The 21675-nt window shown below is 56.4% G+C and overlaps 1 protein-coding gene across 1 annotated transcript; it reads right to left on the bottom strand.

Moving 5' to 3' along the window:
* Positions 1-3113: 3113 nt before the first annotated feature.
* On the bottom strand, positions 3114-20386 carry Ppp1r9b (protein phosphatase 1 regulatory subunit 9B). Its single transcript, XM_006971940.4, has 10 exons — positions 18887-20386; positions 15006-15138; positions 13487-13607; positions 9674-9778; positions 8598-8733; positions 7952-8104; positions 7817-7870; positions 5224-5453; positions 4915-5011; positions 3114-4719 (listed from the first exon to the last, which is right to left on the bottom strand). Exons 1-10 carry the CDS (start codon positions 20252-20254, stop codon positions 4666-4668), a joined length of 2451 nt encoding a protein of 816 aa, XP_006972002.1. The 5' UTR covers positions 20255-20386; the 3' UTR covers positions 3114-4665.
* Between the last annotated feature and the right edge of the window lie 1289 nt (positions 20387-21675).

Genomic DNA, 21675 nt, shown 5'->3' with positions numbered 1-21675 from the left:
CGAAGCGACAGGGGTGGGGTGGGGTGGGGGGTGGAGGTGGGGGAGTGGGGGGGGTGGGGGGTGGAGGTGGGGGAGTGGGGGGGGTGGGGGCGGTCCGCTTCGGGACGCACGGGGCTTTCCGCCTCCTCTGCAGGGTCTGTGAGGGCTCCTAATTCTCTCGTTCTTTTATTCAACAAGCATCCGCTGAGCAGCCAGCCTGGGCGCTGGAAGCTGGAGGGGAACCACTGTGGAACAGAACAGACCTGGTCCAGTGCTGTCGGGGTTCAGCCGAGTGGGATTTCCCAAGACTGAAAGCTGTGGGTGCCGGAACGAAAAAGACACTTCAAGTTCTGGAGGGGGCGTGCACCCGAGGCACTGGAGTAGGGCCCAGGGAGGATTCCTAGAGGTGTGTGGCTACTGCAGGCCAGGCTACGGGAGACTTACTCATGAGCATTGCTGGGTGGGTGGACCAGCGGGGAAAATGAGCTGGAGCTGGAGGGTTGATTCATTCTGCTTCCCACCCCGCCCCCCACACCCCCAAAAAAGGCTAACCTAGGAGGGAGGAGCTTCAACATGCATTTTAGGAAAATTCGTTGGGCACCCCAGTGGACTGCAGGGGGCAGCCGGAAGTCTGGCGCCGGCCTCAAGGGATTGCTGGAAGATGACAGCAGTGGGCATGAAGATTAAAGATCAAGCTGAGAGCAATTCTGACTGTAGAATTGAAGACACAGACAGGGTTTGGAGCCGGCTGGACAAAGAATTGAGAGAAGGCGGGGTCTAGGATGGCTGTGGGTCTTGGCTGGGGGCCTGGCAGTTCTGGAGCTAGGGGGTAAGGGGGTGGGGTGGATGAGCTCAGACTTAGACCTGGTGAGCCTGAGATGGTGGCAGGTGAGTGGTGGTGGCGGCGGTGGGTGTGATCACCAGCTACCTACCATGCAGCAAGACTGAGGGCATACTTGGTACCAGGTACCAAGTACCAGGCGTTTTTCTCAGATTCTTTAACATCGCCTTCCCAATAAACGTTAAGGTAGGGGCTTCTCTTGTCCTCTAAGATACACAGGCCAGCGACTCAAATAGAAAATGGTTTGCTCAGGAGCAAGTGATGACCTTAGTGTGAGCTGTGCCGTCCGGAGAGTTAGAGAACGCCTGGTGGCTCATGGGAATGGAGGACTGCCAAGGGTGGGCAGCGGCATGGTGAGCCAAGAGTTCCCTAGAACTGAGGGAGGACGTATCAGTGGAGCTCAGAGCATCTCAGAGCTGGAGGGGCCCACCTCTGGGTATCTTCGAATTCTGCTGAAAGTCTGGTTAGACTGTAGAGTCATGTGAGGAAATGTCTCTGGGGACCGACCACCTGTGCAGGCAGACTCTAGGACAGTGGTCCTCAACCTCCCTAATGCTGAGACCCTTTAATACAGTCCCTCATGTTGGGGTGGCCCCCAACCATAAAATTATTTTTGTTGCTACTTCATAACTATAATTTTGTTACTGAATCGTAAATATCTGTTGTTTTTTTTTTTCTGATGGCCTTAGGTGACCCCTGTGAAAGGGCTGTCTGGCCCCCAAAAGGGTCACGACCCACAGGTTGAGAACTGCTGCTCTGGAGTCTTTATAGGAGGTGTGTGTGTGTCAGTGCTAGAATGGGACCCTTTTCCTACTCGGGCCTAAGGTGCTGGGATCTGGGGAAATCCATTTGATATCCCTCCTCTGCAGCAAATGTTGGGGTGGTGGCAGATCTGCTCAAATCCCCACGACTCAATAGATGATGGGAGTGGGTGAGTTGGGGGAGTTAAGAGGACAAACATCACAGTCTGCGCACACCACTTGACAGCCCCCCAAATGGACTTATTTCATGTGTAAGTCACAGCTCAGGCCTGACAAACTCCCAGAAAAGCCATACACAAGGTCCCCAGCCATACGACACACTCAAACACGAAGTGCTATTGAACCATCCCCTTGAACATCTAGGAGAGGTCCCCTCCTCACATAGTAAGTACACAGGGTAGGTACGGGCCACAGGTCTTCCCCTTTAGATGCTTGGCCTGTCAGACTAGATCTTATCACAAACCCATTTGTTCCCCACCCCCCACCCCCCAGTAAGCCCAGCTGCTTCATTTCTTGGCAAGGTTTCCTGAGCAGGGACTTGGTAGGTTACTGGTTCAGGGAGGATGATCTAACCTAGGCATGACAACCTGAGACCTCGCTTAGGGAATCTCTTATGGAAGTCAACCCCGCCTGGATCTACCTGCAGCATCCCCAGGGCTCCCAATGTTCCAAGGATGACCCGATGAGAGGGAATGTCCTAGGGGCCACCGCCACTGCTAAGTTCCCTGATGACTGTGCGGTAGGTGTCAGAGCTGGGCAGGACTTATATGGCCCTGAGGTGCAGAACCAGTTTTGAGGGTAGTTAACAGGAAGCCACTATTTGGCTTGACAGGAACAAGTTCTGTGACAGAATTACCCGCTAGGGAGAGGCGACCTCAGGGGCCGTTAGTGGAGTTCTTGTGGAGACCACTCATCTCTGGTGTTGTCAGGGGCCAAGCAAAGTGATCTGGAGATTAGGACTTTTGTTTCTTATCGGAAGAAGGGAAGATGAGACTCGCCCGGGGTCCAAGCTACTAAAGCACAAGATTGCCTCCCAGCCCCTGGACAAGACAAGGCTGTGCTGTATACTCCAGGGCTCATTACATTCTCTCCTGGGCAGTAGGACTATATGAAGCCTCTCAAGCCAGCCCAGGAGGGCCAAAGAACATTCTCTGTGCCCTTGTGGACAACAATGCTCTGAAAGTCGTCTTCTAGGTCGTCACCCCAAGAAATCTTTGGTCCCCCTGGTACTTCATAGGAGACCTCTGGGGTCTTGCAGACTGCTCAGTTCTCGGGGGAGAGGAGTTGTTTTTCAGTCCATCTTCTGGCTTGCTCGAAAGACTTTGTGAAAGGGGGACCTGAAAAGCTGTCTTGAGACCCCACGAAAGCTGGGCAATGGTGGCAAGTGAGTTTGCCGAGACGGGTTGGAGAACTGAACTGGCGTTGAGATCATCTCTAGGTCCTGGGCAAAACTAGAAAAGGGTGGGGAACTTCTAGTATCCCTCCCTCTCCCCCTCCCCCCACCAGCGCATCAAGAAACCAGGCAGCAAGGCTCTGGGGCTGCTTTTATGGGGACGACCTGACAGAGGGCATGGTCCGTACAAAACCAGGAACAATACATACATATATATAGTATATACAGAGACGGGGTCCTCCAAGGGCGGGGCAAGAGCGCTGCCGGTCAGAACCGGAAGTACATCGAGGACCCGCCCACCCGGCTCCGCCCCCTCCATCTGCCTAGGTGAAGTGCAGGGGCCGGGCACTTTGACAGCCAGCTCTTTCCGGGGAGTCGGGGAACGTCTAGGGGCGGGAGAGGGGCAAGAAATACTGACTGATGGTATGGTCTATTTACAGGGGTCTAGGGGAAGCCGAAAAGGACAGAACAGGGTTGTTTAAAAACAAAACAAAACAAAAAAACGAACAGAAACCTAGGCTTGGGGCAGGGGTTGTGGAAGTGGCAAAATGAGATGGATTTTTGAAAGGGGAGGGTTCCTGAGGGGGTCTCACCTCCCTTGGTCCAAGCCCCAATTTGGGGTTAAAGTGGGGAAACTGAGTCAATTTCACTTAGAAAGCAGGCTGACAGCAAGCAGCCCTGGTCTCCAAAAAGATTAGTAAAATTTTGCCCTCCAGTGAAAACATTGGAAAACAGTGGGGGAGGGGAGGAGGGGGAGGCTGAGTCTCTTTGATGGTAAAACAAGGCTTCCAGGTGTGGCCCTGGGCTGGGCCTAGCTCCCCAGCGAGAGCTCTGCAGGCACACCACCTAAGCTGACCTCCCTCCCTCCTGGCATTCCTAGGCTAGACCAAGGAACCCTGAACCCCAGCGCGGCCTCAGGACAGGTTCCAGGAGGAGGCTATGGCTATTTGGCACCTGGGAGAGGGGAGGCACAAGGAGAAGGTGAGGGCCGCTGCCCTTCCTAGGAAAAGGGGGGCCGGATTCCAGGTGTTTTGGACTCATCCTCTTCCCCACTCCGGCTCTCCCCGCACCCCACCAAGGATACGTGAGAAATCAGTGCGGGCCCAGGCCCAGCCTCTGGCTCACGGGTGGGCTCTATCCCTCCTGGGATGGGGAGCAGGGGTGGGAGATGTTGAGGCAACCCCTCCAAGCAGGAGGCCAGAATGCAACAGACAGCACAATGGTAGGGAAGGAGGAAAGGGCCAAGAAAGTAGAATCTCAAGTCAAGAGGCCCAGGGGCCACAGGGACCCGGTGGGCAGGGAGCAGCCTCCAAGTGGTGAGATGCTGGGACAGCCCCAGCTCCACTCCGGTCCAGAGACACAGGCTGGAGGTTGTAAAGTCTGGCAGTTTGGTCTGCAGGTCCTTGTGTCCATCCACCACCCAGGTCAGCTTCTCTCACTCAGCCGCTGTCCCTTAGCCCCATAGAACAAGGAGGCCACTCTTCCAGCCACCATCGTCTGCCCGGGCCGCCCTAAAGGGGCCTGTAGTATGGGCCCTCTGGTCCCTGAAGCTGGGGGAGGTGGGGTGGAGGAGTGGGGGAAGTCGGGGCACCTGTCCCCAGGCTGTTAGGGGAGGGGCGGGGATTGAGGACAGGGCGGTGAGGATATCGGGAGGGGATGATTATTATTGTCCAGTCAAGGAGTGACTCCGGTTAAGTAGAATTGGAATTCCTCAGTGTTTGCAGGTTTCCTTCCAGTTCCGAGATCTAGAAAACAAAGACGGGGGGCATCAGGCTTGGCCACTGAGCGTGGACCCTGCCCCCAGCCCCCAGCCCTGACCCTAAGCTCCCCGGTGGCCAGCAGTACAGTCCTTCCCACACAACAGACAACAGAGTGGCGTTCTTCGACTCTGGCTTCTCTGCTGCTCCCTCTGGAGGCCGCTCAGGGCACCCAGGCTCTACCTTGTCCAGAAGCTTGTCCATTTCCTCCTTCCTTGCTAGCTCCGACTCTTCCAGGACCCGACGCTGGGCAGTCTCTTTTTTCAGGAACTCGATCTCCCTGGAGACAGGCGAGGAACAGACGGTGGGTTAGGGTTGATGGTGTGGCTTCGGTCCTATTCAGCCGTTCCAGCTCAGGTACCCCACCATGGTGCCCTCTGACTTCTGTACTCCTTGTCTCCCTACTCAGCCGGAGGGAGGCTGGGGTGGGGATGACCACTGAAGGGCCTCCCCCTCCTGCCCGGGCCCGGATGCAAAGCTCCTCACACCTACTTTTGCTGGTAGTCCTTGATGAGACGCTTGGCCTTGCTGTACTTGCGCTCCAGGGCCTGATACTGAGCCTGAGTCTCCCGCAGGTGCTCGTCCACGGCCTGGCACAGGCTCTGGGCCTCACCCCAGTAGCCCTCCAACTTCTCCATCCGCTCCTTGTTCTCCTCCACACTCTGCTCCAGCTGGGCCTTCTCCACCCGCCAGCGCCCCTTCTCCTGCTCCAGACTCTGCAACTATTGAGCAAAGGGCAGCCCCGGGTTAAAGGCGACCAGAGTGAGCGGCGGAGCCAACGGTCTCCGGCCATCCCTGCACCCGTGGAATCCACTGGCCCCCAACTGCTAACTCTCTGAGGCTGACCTCAGAGTTCTCCCAGGGGGTAGCAGGCACCCAGGAGTCGCTCATTAGCAACTTCTGCCTTATCCAGAAGGTGGGAGCGATAAGCCTCAGGGCTAGTGAGATGATCGATATCAAACGGTCACCACCAGCTCTGCACCCTCTGCAGCCATGGCATGCTGACCAGCCCCTATCCCCGGAGATTCTTGAACGATCCAGCCCCTCTCCAGCTCTCGGGTAACCGGTCTGCATTCTTCTCTCCTGACCATTTCCTCAAGGCAAGGCCCCCCCTCCCACACCACTGCTGTGCACAGAGCTCTGGCCAGATCTTGCTCCTAACTTCCAGCCCTACCTCCCAGCTTTTCACAGGTACCAGGCCCTCAATGGGACCCTCCCTCATCCGAAGCCAACTTTCCTGGCTCGCTTGCCTGGGAGAAGGTGTCACCGCCTCACGGCAGTCCCGGTACTCAGTCTCCAGTTCCTGGGGGTCCTTTTTTTTCTTACCCACTGCAAACACCTCTTGCTTTCTAAGCTTTGATAACTCAGGCCTTCCTGCAGACCCTGGGACTTGCCACAGGGCCTTTGCAGGTACTGTTCCCTCTGCTAGGAATGCCCCATCTACCCTTCCTCAGTACTCTTGCTGGGTATCACTTTCCCTGCAGCGACTTCAGTAGGGCAGCATCCTCCTTCCAACTGGATGGGGTTCTTCCTGCTCCACAGAGCCTATCAGGCAGGAACAGCAGCCAGTGGTGTGCCGACTCTTAAGACGCACAAGGACAAGAATCAGCTCTGCTTTTGCTCAGCACTGGGCCTGAAGTGGCATTAGCGGTCCAGAAGCTGCCCTGGGTGTCTGCCAACTGAATGCCTCTTTGCTTCCTGAGCCTGCAACCACCTGTGAGCCACCCTCTGCTTCATGCCCTGAAAACACCCTCAAAAATGTAGCCTCACTTCCCTTCCACCCTTGGCCTGTACTCTGACTCACCCTGTCAGGCTCTGCCTAGGCTTCTAACCAGTCTGTCCATTTCCAAGGCCTTCTTACCCTTGAGTCCTGCCCCCTCACCCCCATTTCCTAGGTGGTGAACTTCCAAAAAAAATCCCTAGGGGCCACAGCTCCATGCCCATAGAACCAAGGCCACAGCTCCTGGAGGGCTGAGGTCTATACAATGCCATTTCTAGCCTTCCCACCACCCAGCTGCCCCTGCCCTCTCCTCACAGGAACACCTGCCATGCCCTGGCAGGCCCCCTCTCAAAGGCAGCTGAAATCTCCCTCCTAGGCACCCATCCCCTGCCCTCCTCCATCCATGGGGGAGAGAACACACACATCCCTGTTGCGCTGCATCTCCCGCCCGCATCGGTTTTTCTCCCACTACCCTGGAAACCCTGTGGGAGTTGGGACTCCTTCAATATAGAGTCTGTGTGTCTACAACGCCTGGGAGTGTGTGGGTACCCAGTGTGCTTGTAAGCATCTGGTAGGCATGTACAGCAGCCGTGTGTGTCACCAGCTGGCGCCGTCAGCACCAGCATGCGTGCTGCTGGCCCAGGTGACAATGTGCATGTCCTCTGACACTCTTCCTGGGCCCGGCAGCCTGAATGGTGGGTCATGCCCATGCGTTTCTGTGACCTCAAGGGCAGTGTGGATCTACCTATTCAGGCCAATCGGTCACAGGTATATGAAAATAATGTCTGTGCAGACAGGAGTGTGCAGGGTCTGGATAAATGGGTCTGGGGATCCAGGCTGGTATGCGTCACTCTGTGTAGCTCTGTGGACTTTAGGTAGTCAAAAAGCCTCTCTCTTATCCCTAGGCCTGTGCAGAGTGGATGGGTGTTGAACAGTAAACACGGACGCCGACAATGAGAGCTGGTTTATCTCCACGGACTTGCTGACACACTCTGACTTCTGACTGAGCACCGACCCCGGACCAGGCTGTAGACTTCCTCTATCTGCTGCAGATGTGCATGTAGCAGATCTCCGGTTTCTCTCTATGCTGCTGGCAGTGCTTTCATACCTCACCTCACGTATGATGGGATGGAGACCCAGTTAATGAACGGGGGAACAGATGGGCCAGAGCTTGGGATCTTAATCCCGATATCCCTGGCCTCACGGTAGCCCACGGTGGAATGTTGTGTGTTGGGGTGTGTGTGTGTGTGTGTGTGTGTGTGTGTGTGTGTGTGTCCCCCTGTGTGAAGGCAGGGCTTCTCTCTCCAGCCCTCAGCCCAGCTCTTCAATGTGCACCCACACGCACATGTACACGCACACCCTCACCTTCCGCTTCAGCTGCTGGATTTCCGCTTCAGTGACAGCATGCTTGATCTGGAGCTGCAGACACAGGGTGGCACTCAGCCCCTGGGGCCAGCTCCCCGCCTGCCTTCACCCACCGCCCAGGGCCCTTCCTCCAACCTCCTTGAACTTGTGCACTAGCTTCTCCGGCTCCATCTCCACAGGGGACAGCGCGTCCTCATTCTCTGCTAGTTCGAACACCTCGATGGCCATCTCGCCCCCTGGGAACGTGGGGCTCAGTTCTTCATCTTCATCGGTGGCATACTCTCCTGTCTGTGGAGGGATGCAGGCGATGTGGACCCGTTCACTCCACCTCCCTCGGCAACCCTGCTGCCAGGCCCGAGACCAGCAGCAGGATGCTCATGTCACACTGGGGGCTAGCCAGGGGAGTCTCCATGGCTAGGACAGGCAAACTGCAAGACTCGGAAGAAACTTCCTGTACTGTTTTCCCCATAACATAGCTTCCTTGAGGACCCAACCCTCTCCCACGATTCGGTTCCCTCGATTAGGGGCTCTACCCTGCTCCTAGAGTAAGGACTCAGAGGGGACCTTGTTTTCCTTCTAGTTACAGGGACACCCTCTGAAGACAGAGAGTGGGACTCCTCCGTTTGACCAGGGGGTCCTCTGAGGGGAGGGTCTGCTTCTCTCTCTGACCATAAGCTCCCCTGGGGTTTGAGTTTCTTTAACAGGCCTGGAAAAAGGAGTTAAGGCCAATGACTGCACTGCTTCATCTGGCCACCAGAGGGCGAGCATGCCGAGTCCCTACCTCCTCATCCTCCTCTCCATACTGGGCGTATCTCTGCTCCATCATCTCCCGCTGCCATCTCTCCTGCTCCAAGGTCTGCTGAATTAGCTGGGCCACTTCGCTCTGTTCCCCAGGCCGCTCCCGGCCAATCATGAACCTGCAGGGACACCAGAGTCGTCTGTCATCCTGGCGTCATCCCAGCCTGCCTACAGCTGGGCATGCCACTGCCCTCCTGGTGGTGTTCCCCGCCCCCCCAACCTAGGCCCTCCCAGGGGAGGTGAAGTGAGAGCCGGAGTCCAGAAGCTGTGGAATTAATAATGAATGGGGGAGCTAGGGCTCTCCCAGGGCTGCCTACCAGAAGAGGCAGGAAGACCTGCTAGCCTTCCCGGCCACTTTTGGGAAGGGGATGTCAGCCAAACTTTGGGCAGGGATACAGGGGAACGTGAACTCAGGAGCTCTAGAGCAGCATAGGAGCATTTCCCAACGAAGAGAAAAGACAAACAAAACAAAGCAGGGGAGTGGCCTAAATGACCCATCCTAGGGGATGGGGACTAGACCAGAGAGGTGTATCTTGGGTGTGCTCCAAGCCCCTAGTCAGGAAGGGGCAGGATGATGGCAATCACAGATTAGCATGGAGAGGAAACAGTGAGACTTCCAGGCACCTGTTCCTCCTCCCCCAGGCACCCACATCCTGTTACTCTCCAGCACCCTTGCCTGGGGGCAGCACCCCTCTAGAAGGGGGGCAGAGAGTGATCCCCAGGAGTCCCGCCAGAGGTGCACACAAACTTCTATTCAACCCAATGGAGCAACCTTAACCAACAGGGCATGGTGTGGACCCGGAGGGAAGAGGACGCTCTAGGTGGGGGAACCTAGTTTGGTTGGCAGTCATTTGGTTGGCAGGGAAGGAGAATAAAGCCCAGAGAAGAGCATGGAGGGACATGAGCCTGGAAGCCTGAGTCGCAGTGGTGAGCAGGAGCCAGGGACCCAGGGATGGGAAGGCAGGCCTGGGGCAGGGGCTGCAAGTCTAAGTCCCTCTGGCAGGGAACTGGTGCCATGAGGGGACTAGCTTCCTGCCTGTCCCCTCTCTTGGCTCTCACCGCACTCGGCCCTTGGTGTTCCTGAGGACAGAGGCTGCGAAGCTCTGGGTCACTCCCACCAGGCTTGTTCCATCCACCTCCACCAGTAGATCGTTTACTTGGATCCTAGAGGAAGTGACATTTGTTAGGGTGTCAGGAGAGGAACAGGAGGTGGGTTAAGGGTGGACTCTTCCAATCCGAAACTCAAGGCTCAGTCTGGCATACAGTTCTGGCATAAAATATGTGAGGACAGGGAGAGCCAGGTGTCTGGGGCCATGCGAGGCGACCAACAGGCAGCATTGGAACTCATGGAACATGGCTGGGAGGTTGGCAAAGCCACACCTGAATGAGCCTTGGGGAGGCAGATCCCTGAAGACTACCAGTCCCGAGGACCTCGTGCTGTTATTGAACACAGCTCTGATTGTTGTCTTCATGGTCACCACAACCCTCATCATCTATGGGTTGTATGAAAACTCTCAGGGGGCTTCTAGACCCTCATTGGGCAGTGTTACTGGTACTTAAAATAATAGTGATTGACTTTTTCCCAAAATTGCTGCTGGAGCAGATTAATGATTCAACCCCTACCCTTAGAAATAATTTAGATATGTAGAATTGTTAGTAAGGTCAAGTTAAGGTGTTTTTGTTAATGGCTTTGAGGTAGAAAATCTTGGGGAACAATTTAAAGTTTAGAAAGGCACTTAGTTGAGTGAGCGAAATGTTGAGGTCAAGAAACAAGAACAAAAACGGCCTGGTTATTATTAGCTGACGTGCCTTTCTTGCTAGGATGGGTTGGTGATCAAAGGTGATGATTAATTCCTTGTACCCATTTCTGCCCTCAGCTTCCTGATAGAAAAAACTGTTGACAAATGGGCACGTACCCTGAGGACTAAAAGTAGGGCTGACTTTCTTTGTTTTCATATGTAAAAGTTTAGATTGTGTTATTCAAAATTTTTTTATAAGATTACCTTTTAAGATAAATAATAAGATGATTGATCCTTTCCTTGTAAACTGCAAAATATAGCCTGCCAATAAAGGAACTGGCTGAGAAAAATACCTTGCTTGCTTACACTCTGTTAATTTATAACAAGTTGCTTGGAAATGAATTTATGTGGGTTATTGGACATAATTTGTTTTTCACCTGTAATACATGAAATGTTTAATCATGTAAGGGAAATGGGAAATGTGTTTCTTTTTTTATTACTTGTAGGCAGAGTTTTTCCATCCCAGCAGCCATTTCCAAATTACCACACTGAGGCTTATATTACATATAAATGCTTGGCCAATAGCTCAGGCTTATTATTAACTAGCTCTTACAACTTAAATTAACCCATTTCTATTAATCTACATTTTGCCACATGGCTCATGGCTTTAAGAAGGGTTATTCCACAGCATTTACTTGTATTCATTGTAATCATTCACTTAAAAAATTGAATGTAACCACATTTGTAATGTTACACTGCTTGAAAGATTCTGATGGGGTATATAAGCTGTAAGGGAAAAAATAAGTTAAAGGAAGACATCAAGAGAGACAGAAGGGGCCGGGCGGTGGTGGCGCACGCCTTTAATCCCAGCACTCGGGAGGCAGAGGCAGGAGGATCTCTGTGAGCTCGAGGCCAGCCAGCCTGGGCTACCAAGTGAGCTCCAGGAAAGGCGCAAAGCTACACAGAGAAACCCTGTCTCGAAAAACCAAAAAAAAAAAAAAAAAAAAAAAAAAGAGAGAGACAGAAGGGATACCTCTGGATAGAGGTGAGAAAAAGAAACAAAAAGATGAGAGGGAGAAGACAGAAAGACCCTAACGGTGTGTGTGTGTGTGTGTGTGTGTGGGTGTGTGTGTGTGTGTGTGTGTGTGTGTGTTTCCCTTTTCCACCAGCCCCAGAGAATTAAGTGTTACTCTCCCTCAGAAAAGTCAACTGAGTGATTAGTCCGCTGACTCTGTGGCTCCTCCTCAACTCCTGAGCTGCTAGAGGCTGGCCCTCACAACAGCAGTCGGACAACACAGCTGCAGTTATCCAGGACCAGAAAAGGTGGCCGGCACACTTCCTGTAATCACATCATTGTCCTTCAGTCACACTCAACGGGGTGCTGCGACATGCTCAGAGCTCATTTCTACACACGCCCGTGGGCCACCACCCCAGTGTCCTCCCAAATGCCTAGGACCCAAGCATGCCCCTCTCATGCTCACACACCAATCCACACCCACAAAGTTGCACACTTCCAACACAATTCAGCTGTGGGGGTGTCCTGGCTCCCCACATGGAAGAGGAAGATGGGGCAGTGGCCTAGCCTGGGAGGGGATGCCAAAGATGGGGGAAGACTTGGGCACCTCCTTCCTCTACTTCCACTTCCTGGGAGGTCTTGGGCTTCTCGGGGCTTCAAGTAGGAATGGAGAGAATGCCTGACGGGAACAGTTTTCTCCCGGACAGCGCACATTCTCATGTGGGCACTCGCCCATGATGCTCACACTCCTGCTTTACTAACAAACGGGCGAGCGACCATGGCCAAGCTCTGGAAAGGGAGGGGAGGTAAATGCCAGGCAGGATGCCATCCTTTCTGTTCCTGCTGCCCCCATGCCACCCAGGCCACGGCAGGCAAGAGCCCTCTGAGTTGGGGCACCCATGACTCTACCAACATGACCCTACAGTCACCCAGCCCTCAGCCCTCATCTGTCACATGGAGCGGGTGTGGGTGTCAACTCTTCACAGCTTTCCTGAGGGAAAAGCCGTGCAGCATTTCCCACTTCCTCCCCGATGCCACACACACATCAGAAAATCTGGCAGAGAGGGGCATGGATGCCAGACCTCTTGTGCCCTTCATGATCCTTCGGAGAATGCCAGTCCTCCGATCATAGATGTTCCACACAGGCACACACCTATGCACATACAACGAGCAACTTCAGCCTCAGAACATGGAGCCATAACCAGCCTAATCCTATCCATACCCGGATCCCTGCCTATCTACATTCCTGCCACTGGTTTCCAGACTTAGAACCCTTTCTTCTCAGGCTGGGGATGTAGCTCAGCTGGCAGAGTGCTGGTCTTGTACGCATGAGGCCCTGAGTTTACAAGGAACCTTTTATATTTGTTTTTGTTTCTGTAAGACAGGATCTCACTATGTGGCCCTGGCTGTCCTGGAACTCACTCTGTAGAACAGACTGGCCTTGAACTCAGAGATCCACCTGCCTCTGCCTCCCAAGTGCTGGGATTAAAGGCATGCTCCACTATACTTGGCTACAAGGAACCTTTTATATACTCACTTGGTCTTGTTAGTTCCTGCTTGGCCTTTGGCTCTCATTTTCAGTATCAATCACTTCCTCTACGAAGCCGGCCCGTCAGAGTGGCCAGGCCCTCCTATTTTGTGCCTTCGTATATTCTTCCCTATTCAGCCAGTTTGTTTGTTCTGTCTGGCATCTGTCTACTTTATTACGCTGCTTGTTTTCTGAGGGCAAGGCCCTCTACACTGACTGCCAGAGCCTGGCACCAACCCAGCGAGAGTCAGGCCCTTAGTATGTGTTAAGGGAAAGAAATGCGAAGCCTTATTCCAGACACACAGCCCGTGTTCTTCCCACTAGAGCCAACACGCACCCTAGGCCAGAACACACGGTACTAGGTACAGCCTAGCTTCGCACCCCTCCCCCACAGAATGCGCAGGCCCCGGGGAGGGCTTCCATCTGTTCATGGCTGTCACCCCAAAGCCTAGCACAGCACCTGCACAGCGGTGCTCCTTGAATATCCAAAGACACACGTAACACACGCAGGCCTCCTCGAGGCTGCTCCCCCCCCCCAGGTGATGACTGCTAAAAGAGACTTGAGGAAGGGTGCAGAATGAGGCGGGTACCTGCCATCCCGATGGGCGGCGCCACCCTCAGTCACGGTCTTGACGAAGATGCCCAGCTTCTCCAGGCCCATGTCGGCTCCGGCCCCCATGCCAATGATGCTGATGCCCAGGCCCTCAGAGTCTGTGAGGCAGAAAGGGAGAAGCCATGGCTGGCAGGGATCCTCTGTCCTATACCCACTCCAAGGTGCAGACAGTTTCCTTTCAGAAGTAGTCCCCACACTTAGCCATCCCATGATGGGGAGAGACCCATGGTTCTGCCCACCTCCTTTTTTCCGCCAGGCCAACTCAGTGGGGCTACTTCCTGCCCTTTGCCCTATCCAGTGAGTTGACAGGCAGCAGGGTGTGTGAGGGTGGCTGGGGTGTGGCGCACTATTGTGTGTACAGATAAGGGTGTGTGGCTGGGATCGGGGCTGAGCCAGGATTCAGCCCTAAGCCTTTTGGTCTCTCATCAGCTAGTCTGTCTCTTCTGTGCCCAGAGCTTCAATGACTGAACATGGAGACCCACTGCCTAGTCACATCTGCCTTGTCTGTCCCCTGGTTCTCTAGCATCCAAACATAACGACCTTCCCCACAAACACTCCCTGAGGACTGGCACCCCTATCTACTAGATGCCAGGCCTGGGGAGCATCCAAATTCCTCTCTCGTGGTTCCGGGCTCCACTAAGTAACCACAGGTAATGTTGACTGTTCCTGCCCAGAACGTCCACTTTCACTATGCTATTGCTGACCCCATTACTGGGTCCATCATCCATTATTATCCCTCCCTGTACCCAGGCCACTGGGATCTTTTCTTTCTTCTTTCTTTCTAATTGTTTTTTGTTTGTTTGTTTGTTCCCAAGACAGGGTTTCTCTGTGTAGCCCTGGCTGTCCTGGAACTTTCTCTGTAGACCAGGCTGTCCTGGAACTCAGAGATCTGTCTGCCTGCTCAAAGGCATGTGCCACCACCGCCTGGACCACTGTGATCTTTCGAGACTAGCTTTCCCAGTCCTTACCATAGCTCCCAATCCCTCTCAGAAATGACTATGTTCTTGCCGTGGTCCACGCCACCCCGGTCACACATTCGTCCTGTGCTGAATGTACCTCTATGCTCTACCCCACATTTTCCAAATGGCTCCTCTTTAGAGCTCAGCTCAGGTAGCACTGGCCTGAGAATCTGCTAGCACGGCGAGGCTCCATCAGATACACCGACAGAGGCCCTTCATCCCTCCCAGAGCTCGTGATGGCACGTAAGGCTGAAGTTAGAGACGCCATCTCCCTTGGAGCCTGCTTCTTCCTGTCCCTGTGCCTCCAACAGAGCCCAGGACCACATACCCGGTGCTTAGGAGATACGCTCACCAAGTATCATTCCTTGGCAACACACTGGAGAGGCCGGTGCCTTGGATGCTGACTAGGAATGCCAAGAAAGGCCAATAGGGGCTGGAGTCAGAAGTCCAGCATGTGGGTACCCACAAGATTGGCAGGACAGAGGCTAACACTACAGAAGACCCCAGTGTGCCCCTTAGACTGGCCTGGCCTCTCACCCTTCTCCAGCTCCACAGGAAATAGCTCCAACCTCTCCACACGCTTCTCTAGCTCATATTCCGCAGAGGCCGCCATGGGATCCACATCCTCGTTGCGTCGGTCATAGTCCTCGTTGGAGTAGGTGCTGAATACCTGGGGAGGAGCAGCTGTCAGAGGTGCATGGGAGGCCAAGGGCGGGCGCAGCTGGCAGGAGGGGCCCTTGGGCCTGCTGAGTTGCCTGAAGTTGCCCAGGTCTCTCCCGCCAGAGGCCCTTCCCTTATACCAATCTCCCAAGGAATCCAGCTCTCAGCAAAAGGGCTTCCTAATTTTAGAACCCAGGGGCAAGAGAGCAAAAGACCCATTCCATATTATATAGTCTGCGTAGTTACTAGATGGATAGTCCTGGGGAGACTGCAAGGTCTGGAAATCTCTGATACCAGGGTAGAGAGAAGACAAGACAAGAGCTAAGAGCCAGACAGCTGAGGGTGGACACAAAGACAGCCGCACATGGAGAAGGAACAGGCTGAGCAGAAGACGGGAAGAGGAGGAGGGGAGGAAGGATGGAGAAGACACTGGAGGATGCCAGATGGGGAGGGGGAGGGGAGGAGGAGGGAAGGGGGAAAGAGGCAGCGGCACCAGGACCCTTCCCTGCCCAGCAGCTGAAGTGGATGGCCATAGGGAGGTGGAGAGGAAGCAGAGAGGGTCCTTCCAACCCCCTTGGAGAGGAGAAGGCCATTAACTCCCAGGTAGGCCTCAGGTAGCAGGAGAGGGGAGGGGTGGGTAGAAAGCTGAGCCCCTATGGCCCTTCCAAGCACCAGAACTGCATCCCTGAAGAACGATACCCTTGTCCACAGGCACCGGAAGAACCAGGCATAGGCTCCAAGACTGGTGCCCTAAAGGGACCAGGGATCATGGGGCAGTGGCAGTCTCCCTGTCCTTACACAGAACCCCTGTGCCCCTCTGCTGGCCCTCTCCTTCTGTGTCCAACTGACCTCTTCCCAGGGCCAGTGAAGAGGAGATGGGGCTTTGTGGGTACCTGATGCCGGACCCAGGAGGGTGTCTGCATCTGCAAGGCACTTAATGAGCACCATTTGGGGGACCGTGGCTTGTTTGGCTTTCCTGCTAGCTGTGACAGGCTGGCATCACTTGAAGTCAAGAAGGGACAGGAGAGGTAGAGGCAGCTACATCAGCTAGATGGGCCGGAAGAAACTAAGGGGAGATATTGTCTCCAGTAAGACCCATGCCAGGCCCTCCTCGGTTCCAGGAGCACGCTCATGGGCACCCTGGAAGGCAGGGTCACTCCTGTGTCCTGGGGCTTGCTGAATGTCATCTCAGTCCTCCAGACCCTCCAAAGAGGTGTACAGGAGAGAGGTGGGAGGTGGAGAGGATGCTTACAGGAGCGGCCAGAAGCACAGCGGGGGTCTATGTGTTCACCTAGCTCGATGCCCTGAACTACACAGTATCAGACATTCAGGATCAGGCCCTTAATGATCACCCAGCTACTGTGCAGTGGCCAATGGACTGTTCTCTAACATCTGGCCAGTGGTCCGCAGTCCCAGGCCCTTGAAGCGACAGGCTCCGTATTCCACATATAATCCATTACCCAAGGTCACAAGGGGTTGGTTAGTCAGTAGCAGGGCAGGATGGCACCAAATTCAAGATGGGCTGAAGTAGGTGGGTCACTAGTGACTTGGCCCCCATTGCAAAGGTGTCCCAAGCTTTAGGACAAAGAATGGCATAAGTCTGGGTCAGCAAATTGACCCTGGCCCACTTTTTCATTGGAGGCCTCTGGCCTTTACCCTATGCCCAGGAGACAGCATCCCCCAACCCTCTCCAAGTTGACCAACCCCTCCCCACTTCTCATCATACACACCCCACTTTGACTTCCAAAACACTGACCTGGGCCTCGTCTCCTGTCTACAACCTGTTCACCTTTTGCAGCCTGCTCCTTGCAGGAAGCCCAGGCCGGCCTCAGGCTCGGAGGCCTCAGACCACCAGTCACTCCTGCTTGCTATCAGAAGGCCCTGGGCCTCAGCTATCTCCTCCGCTGACAGTTTGGAATTGTATTCTCTGCCCTGAGCAGATACCCCCACCTACCTCCATAACGGTGACAACTGGGTCAGGGAGGGCAGAGAACCCTGGTTTCGGAATCACTATAGCAGTGAGTGGTAATGGAGAAAAGCCTGGGGCCCTGGGCCAGGGTGGGGAGGAGGAACGCCCCAGAAAGGCCAAAAGTCAGACGCGCAGCCTCTGCACTGCCTTGGCTCTCGCGCTAGTGGCCAGCCTGCTTCAGAGTCACCAGGGAGTCCGGAGCAGTGCTCCAAATCATGTGCTATTTTTTACCAAAAAATCAGGGTAAGGCGTCAGATATAGACAGAGGCCCAGACCACACTCCCTCTCGATGAGGGCATGGCGCTGTTCAAAGAACCCATGGGGATGGGGCAATGGCCTCTGACACCCTCCCCCCCCCAAAACACCACAGCCTCTGCTCCTTCCTGGATCCCACTGCCTTCAGAGGAAACGGGGGCATGGAGAAGTCTTCCAAATTCCCAGGCAGGGAGGGGAGGGGGCTGGCCACTCTTAACCTTTTAGACCTCTGCTGGCCTGGAAGAGGGGAGGAGGCGGAGGGTGAGAGAAACTTGGGCAGCTTTGGTGTCCAGGAGTAGTTATGGAAACTGCAAGCAAACACATGGGGTTTGGCTGGGGAGGGGGAGGGGGGGGGGGAGGGTCCAGGCCAGGGAAAGTCCTTGGTGTGCTGAATACAGCCGTCGGGGCAGGCCAGGTGCTGGGCACAGCAGAGCTCAGGTTGGGAAGGAAAGGCCATGGAAGCTGAATGTGCCCGCTGAGCTCACAGGGCAGTGGGAAATGGGAGTGGCCTCCTGTTCTTAATGCTCCCCGGGGGACATCTTTTCTTTACCCACCACTACCCAGAAAATCCCAAAGCGCTGACTGGCACAGCTCACAGCCCAATCACCAATAGTGGTGTTAGAGATGGGGGGGGCCTGAAACCCCCCCAGCGAGCCTCCCTCCTCTTTTAAAGTACCCAGAGAATATGGAAAGGGGGAGGATTCCTAAGGCTATAGGCATATGAGTCTGCCAGGCACCTTAGGGGAACTCCCAGACCTACCGCCCTCTTCCTGTGGAGCCCGCAGAGGGCCTGGGCCTTCCAGGGCCACATCAGAGGTCCCTTTCCGGTGCAGCCCTGGACATGGCAAGCTGGCCCGGCACAGACCCTGAGATGCAGGGTCTTTCCCCCAGCCCCTGTCACAAGGCCACCCTCACAGCCTGCTTCCTTCTTTCACTTCTGCAAAGTTGGGGTGGGGGTACTGACAGGGAGGAGCTGCAGTCCCTGGCATCTTTGTTTTGGGAAGTTCCTAGCTCTCCTCTCTCTCATCCCAGGCAGAGCCAAGCCTCACACATCATCGGAGAAGCAGGAAGTGTCCCTAAGGTCCCCATCCTTCTCTCCTGACAGTAGGGTATGCGTAGGAACAGTATCCTGAGGACACGTCCCACACCCCTTCAGGCCAGCCCAGTCTCAGCCTCTGGCAGCCTCTGGCAGCCTCAAGAAGAAAGAATGTCTGGGGGAGGAAGAGAGAGAGAGAGCAGGTGTCCCGGAGTAGGCGTGGGACAGGGCGGGATGCTGGGCGGGGCAGCAGGCTAGGAACCTGAGGGCAGGTCGCAGCAGGCCACCTTCACAATCCCAGACCTGAAAACCTTCCCACTGACAAACAGCTGGAAGTTCCCCACGCCCCCCTCATTGTGGGAACTTCTGGGAACCCGGCTGGGTGGCAGGGGCTGACTCAGCCCTGCCAAACACGGATGTCTGGGCGGGGGCGACCACTTGCACGTGGCAGGGGCAGCGCGGGGGGTCGGGGAGGGTGGTGGTGAGGGGATCACTCACTTGGATCGGTGCAGTACTGAAATGGATCTTCCGGCTCGGGGCCGGGTCCTCTTCCTCTGAGAGACCGGGAATCTCCACACACCCTGACTCCGGCTCGTAGGGGGGCTCCCCGTCCTCCTCCTCATCTTCATCGTCCTCCTCCAGGGCACTGCCCCCAGAGTCCTCCCCGAGTCCACTGTAGGCGCTCACGTCCACCAAGTCCGCTTCTGAGAAGTCCTCCTTCTTGGACTCATCCACCTCCTCAGGTGCCACGTCCGGAGCCCGGCCATTGTCCACCCCCCTCTCTGGCGTCGCCACTGACCCTGCCTCCTCCTCGGGGACCGCTTCGGCCTTGGGCTCCTCGGGTGCGGGGCTGGCTGTGCTGGCCGAAGTGCTGCCATTCTCCAAGGCTGCATGGACGGTCACCTCAGCCTGGATCACTTCCCCGGGAGCCGACTCGGCCTCAGACTCCCCACTTTCCTCAACCTCCACCGGCTTGATCTTGCGCACCTCCCGCGGCTTTGGCGGCGGTCGGGCAGGGGCCACTCGGTGCTGTGGGGGCTGCTGCCCTCCAGGGCCACGCTCCTTCTCGGTCGCGGCATCCCCCGACGGGGCAGGAGGCGGCGGCGGCGGCTGGAACACCCGGGACCGCTTACTGACCAGCTTCGAGTTGACCTGGGGCGCCCCCGCGGCCCGGGGGGGCCCGGGCGCACGGTGAAGGCCGGTCCTCGAGTCGGCTTTCTCGAAGACCGCACTGAGCTGGCTGACCGTCGGCGACACGGCGTCAGCATCCAGCTTGTCCAGGGCCTCGGTGCTGCCGTTGAAGCGCACCACGACGTCCAGCTTCCGGTCCTGCAGGCCGGCGCGCTCCTGTCTCAGCAGCCGCCGCGCCGCGGCCTCCTTGTCGCCACCCGTGGCCGCGGGGACGCTCCGTTCGAACAGCTTCCGCGTCTCCTGCAGCCGGGACGGCGGGTGCGGCGGCGGAGCCGGCTGCGCCGAGGGCGCGGGCTTGGAGTCGAAGCGGCTCACGCGCTCAGACACGCTGGTGCCCAGTTTGAGCAGGGCGCTGTGGTCCACGTTCTCGTTCAGGCTGCTGGCCCGCGGCAGGGACAGGCGCACGCCGCGATCGGACGCCCGCGGGGCCTCGGCCATGCCTGCGCCGCCTCCCGCCTCACCCGGCGGGCCCGCGGTGGTGCCCATCTGCAGGAACATACTTTTGATGCGGTGGACGTTGGAGCCATATTTCTTATGGTGGGCCGCCTTGGGTGCCTCGTCGGGCCCGGGCGCATCGGAAGGCTTCAGTGCCTGGATGCCCGCTTCGTAGGCGCTGCGGTGCGGGGAGGCGCTCCGGAGGGGACCCCCGGGCCCCCGAGGCTCCGTCTTCATCATGGTGGGGGGAGCCGGGTTCGCATCCCCCCGCTCCCCGCTGCCCCCCTCCAGCAGGCGGCTGGCCAAGTCGGGACCACCGCCCCCTCCCCCCAAAGAAAGAAATCCCGAAAGGCCTTCTATAGAGTCCCCCAGAAACCAAGCTGCCAAAAAACAGTTAACCCTGCTCTAAAGGGGAAAAAAAAAAAAAAAAAAATCTCCGAGCGCCCTGTGTGGGTCGCCTCCCCCAACCAAGCTGCCAAAGACAGCCAGCCCCCTTCGAAAGCTCGAGCGGCCTGGTGCGGTCGCCCCCACCCAAATTGGAGAAGCGGAGGCTGGCTGGAGCCGCTGGGACCGCGCGCCCAGCCCGCGAAGCAGCGGCCGCGGCGCCGGCTCACATCCTCCGAGGCGGTGTCAGCGGGGCTGGCGGCGCGGGCGCCCCCTACTCCGGCCGGTGGCCTTGGCTCTCGGGGTGCCCGGCATCCCCGCGCCCGTGGCTGCTCCGCTGACCCGGGCCGCTCCGCCGCGCCTCCCTCCCTCCCTCCCTCCCCCCCGCGCCCCGAGCCTCGGTCTTTCTCTAGCTCAGCCCGAACCGCGGCTGCCGGAGACCGAGCGGCTGCCCTTCTCGCCGCCGCCGCTGGGGGACTGGCACCACTGGGTCCTAAAGGGATCGGATTTCCGGGGCCGGAGCCTGTGGGCCCTCCCCTTCCCTTCCACTCGGTCGTCTGGTCTCGGCTACTCACAGTTGGCGGACAGCCTTCCGCAGCAGCCTCTCGGACCTTGGCTGTCCTTCTTCAGCCCTCCCCATCCCAAACTCGGCGGCTTTTCACAACCCACATAGGCGTACCCTCATTTAACCCTGGGGGCGGGGAGCCATCCGGACGCAGCGGTCTCCCGCTGGCCTGATCGTCCCCACATTGTGAAGGGGTTCTGTGAGGAGGGACCCCGAATCATTCATCCCCTTAAAGGCCCCTCGAGTGTTTAGGGCAATCAGCATCAAAACTGTTGGGTGCTAGGCCAAAGCACATGTATCTAGCCCCTTCCAAACTCGGTGCAGGGAATCCCAGAGGCAGGACCTGGGAATCTGCATTTTTAACAACCGCCCCCCCCCTAGGGAGTTTTTTTTTTTTTTTTTCACCTTCCAGGATGTAAAACTTTGGCCCGGCAATACTTGCGGTGCTGAGGGAAATGAAGAAGAAGGAGGGCCGGGATCAAGTCACCCAAATGGCAGGAGAATTCCAAAGCTGCCTCTTGCCTTTGGAAGTTTTAAGATGATGCTCATCACCTGCCCACTCTTTTTCCAGGCCCCGGGAGGGTTGTCGAACCCTGGCCTCCATAACCTGCCGGAGAACTCCTATCTCTCAAAACAGGAAGGGTTGGGAGGGTGTTGGGGGAAGTTGGAAGAAATGATTCTAGAGGCCTGAGGCCAAAGTTTCCCTAGTGAC

The sequence above is a fragment of the Peromyscus maniculatus genome, chromosome 8 (genome assembly GCF_049852395.1).
Source record: "Peromyscus maniculatus bairdii isolate BWxNUB_F1_BW_parent chromosome 8, HU_Pman_BW_mat_3.1, whole genome shotgun sequence".
NCBI classification, from domain to species: Eukaryota; Metazoa; Chordata; class Mammalia; order Rodentia; family Cricetidae; genus Peromyscus; species Peromyscus maniculatus.
This window is presented reverse-complemented; position numbering and strand designations above follow the sequence as displayed.

Excerpts from the sequence above, each read along its gene's own strand:
- Ppp1r9b (XM_006971940.4), bottom strand. The coding sequence starts at position 20,254 with ATGATGAAGACGGAGCCTCGGGGGCCCGGGGGTCCCCTCCGGAGCGCC. Across the intron at positions 15,139-18,886 it reads TCAGTACTGCACCGATCCAA|GTATTCAGCACCTACTCCAA; the intron begins GTGAGTGATCCC and ends GCTCCTCCCCAG. Across the intron at positions 4,720-4,914 it reads TGGACAAGCTTCTGGACAAG|ATCTCGGAACTGGAAGGAAA; the intron begins GTAGAGCCTGGG and ends TTTGTTTTCTAG.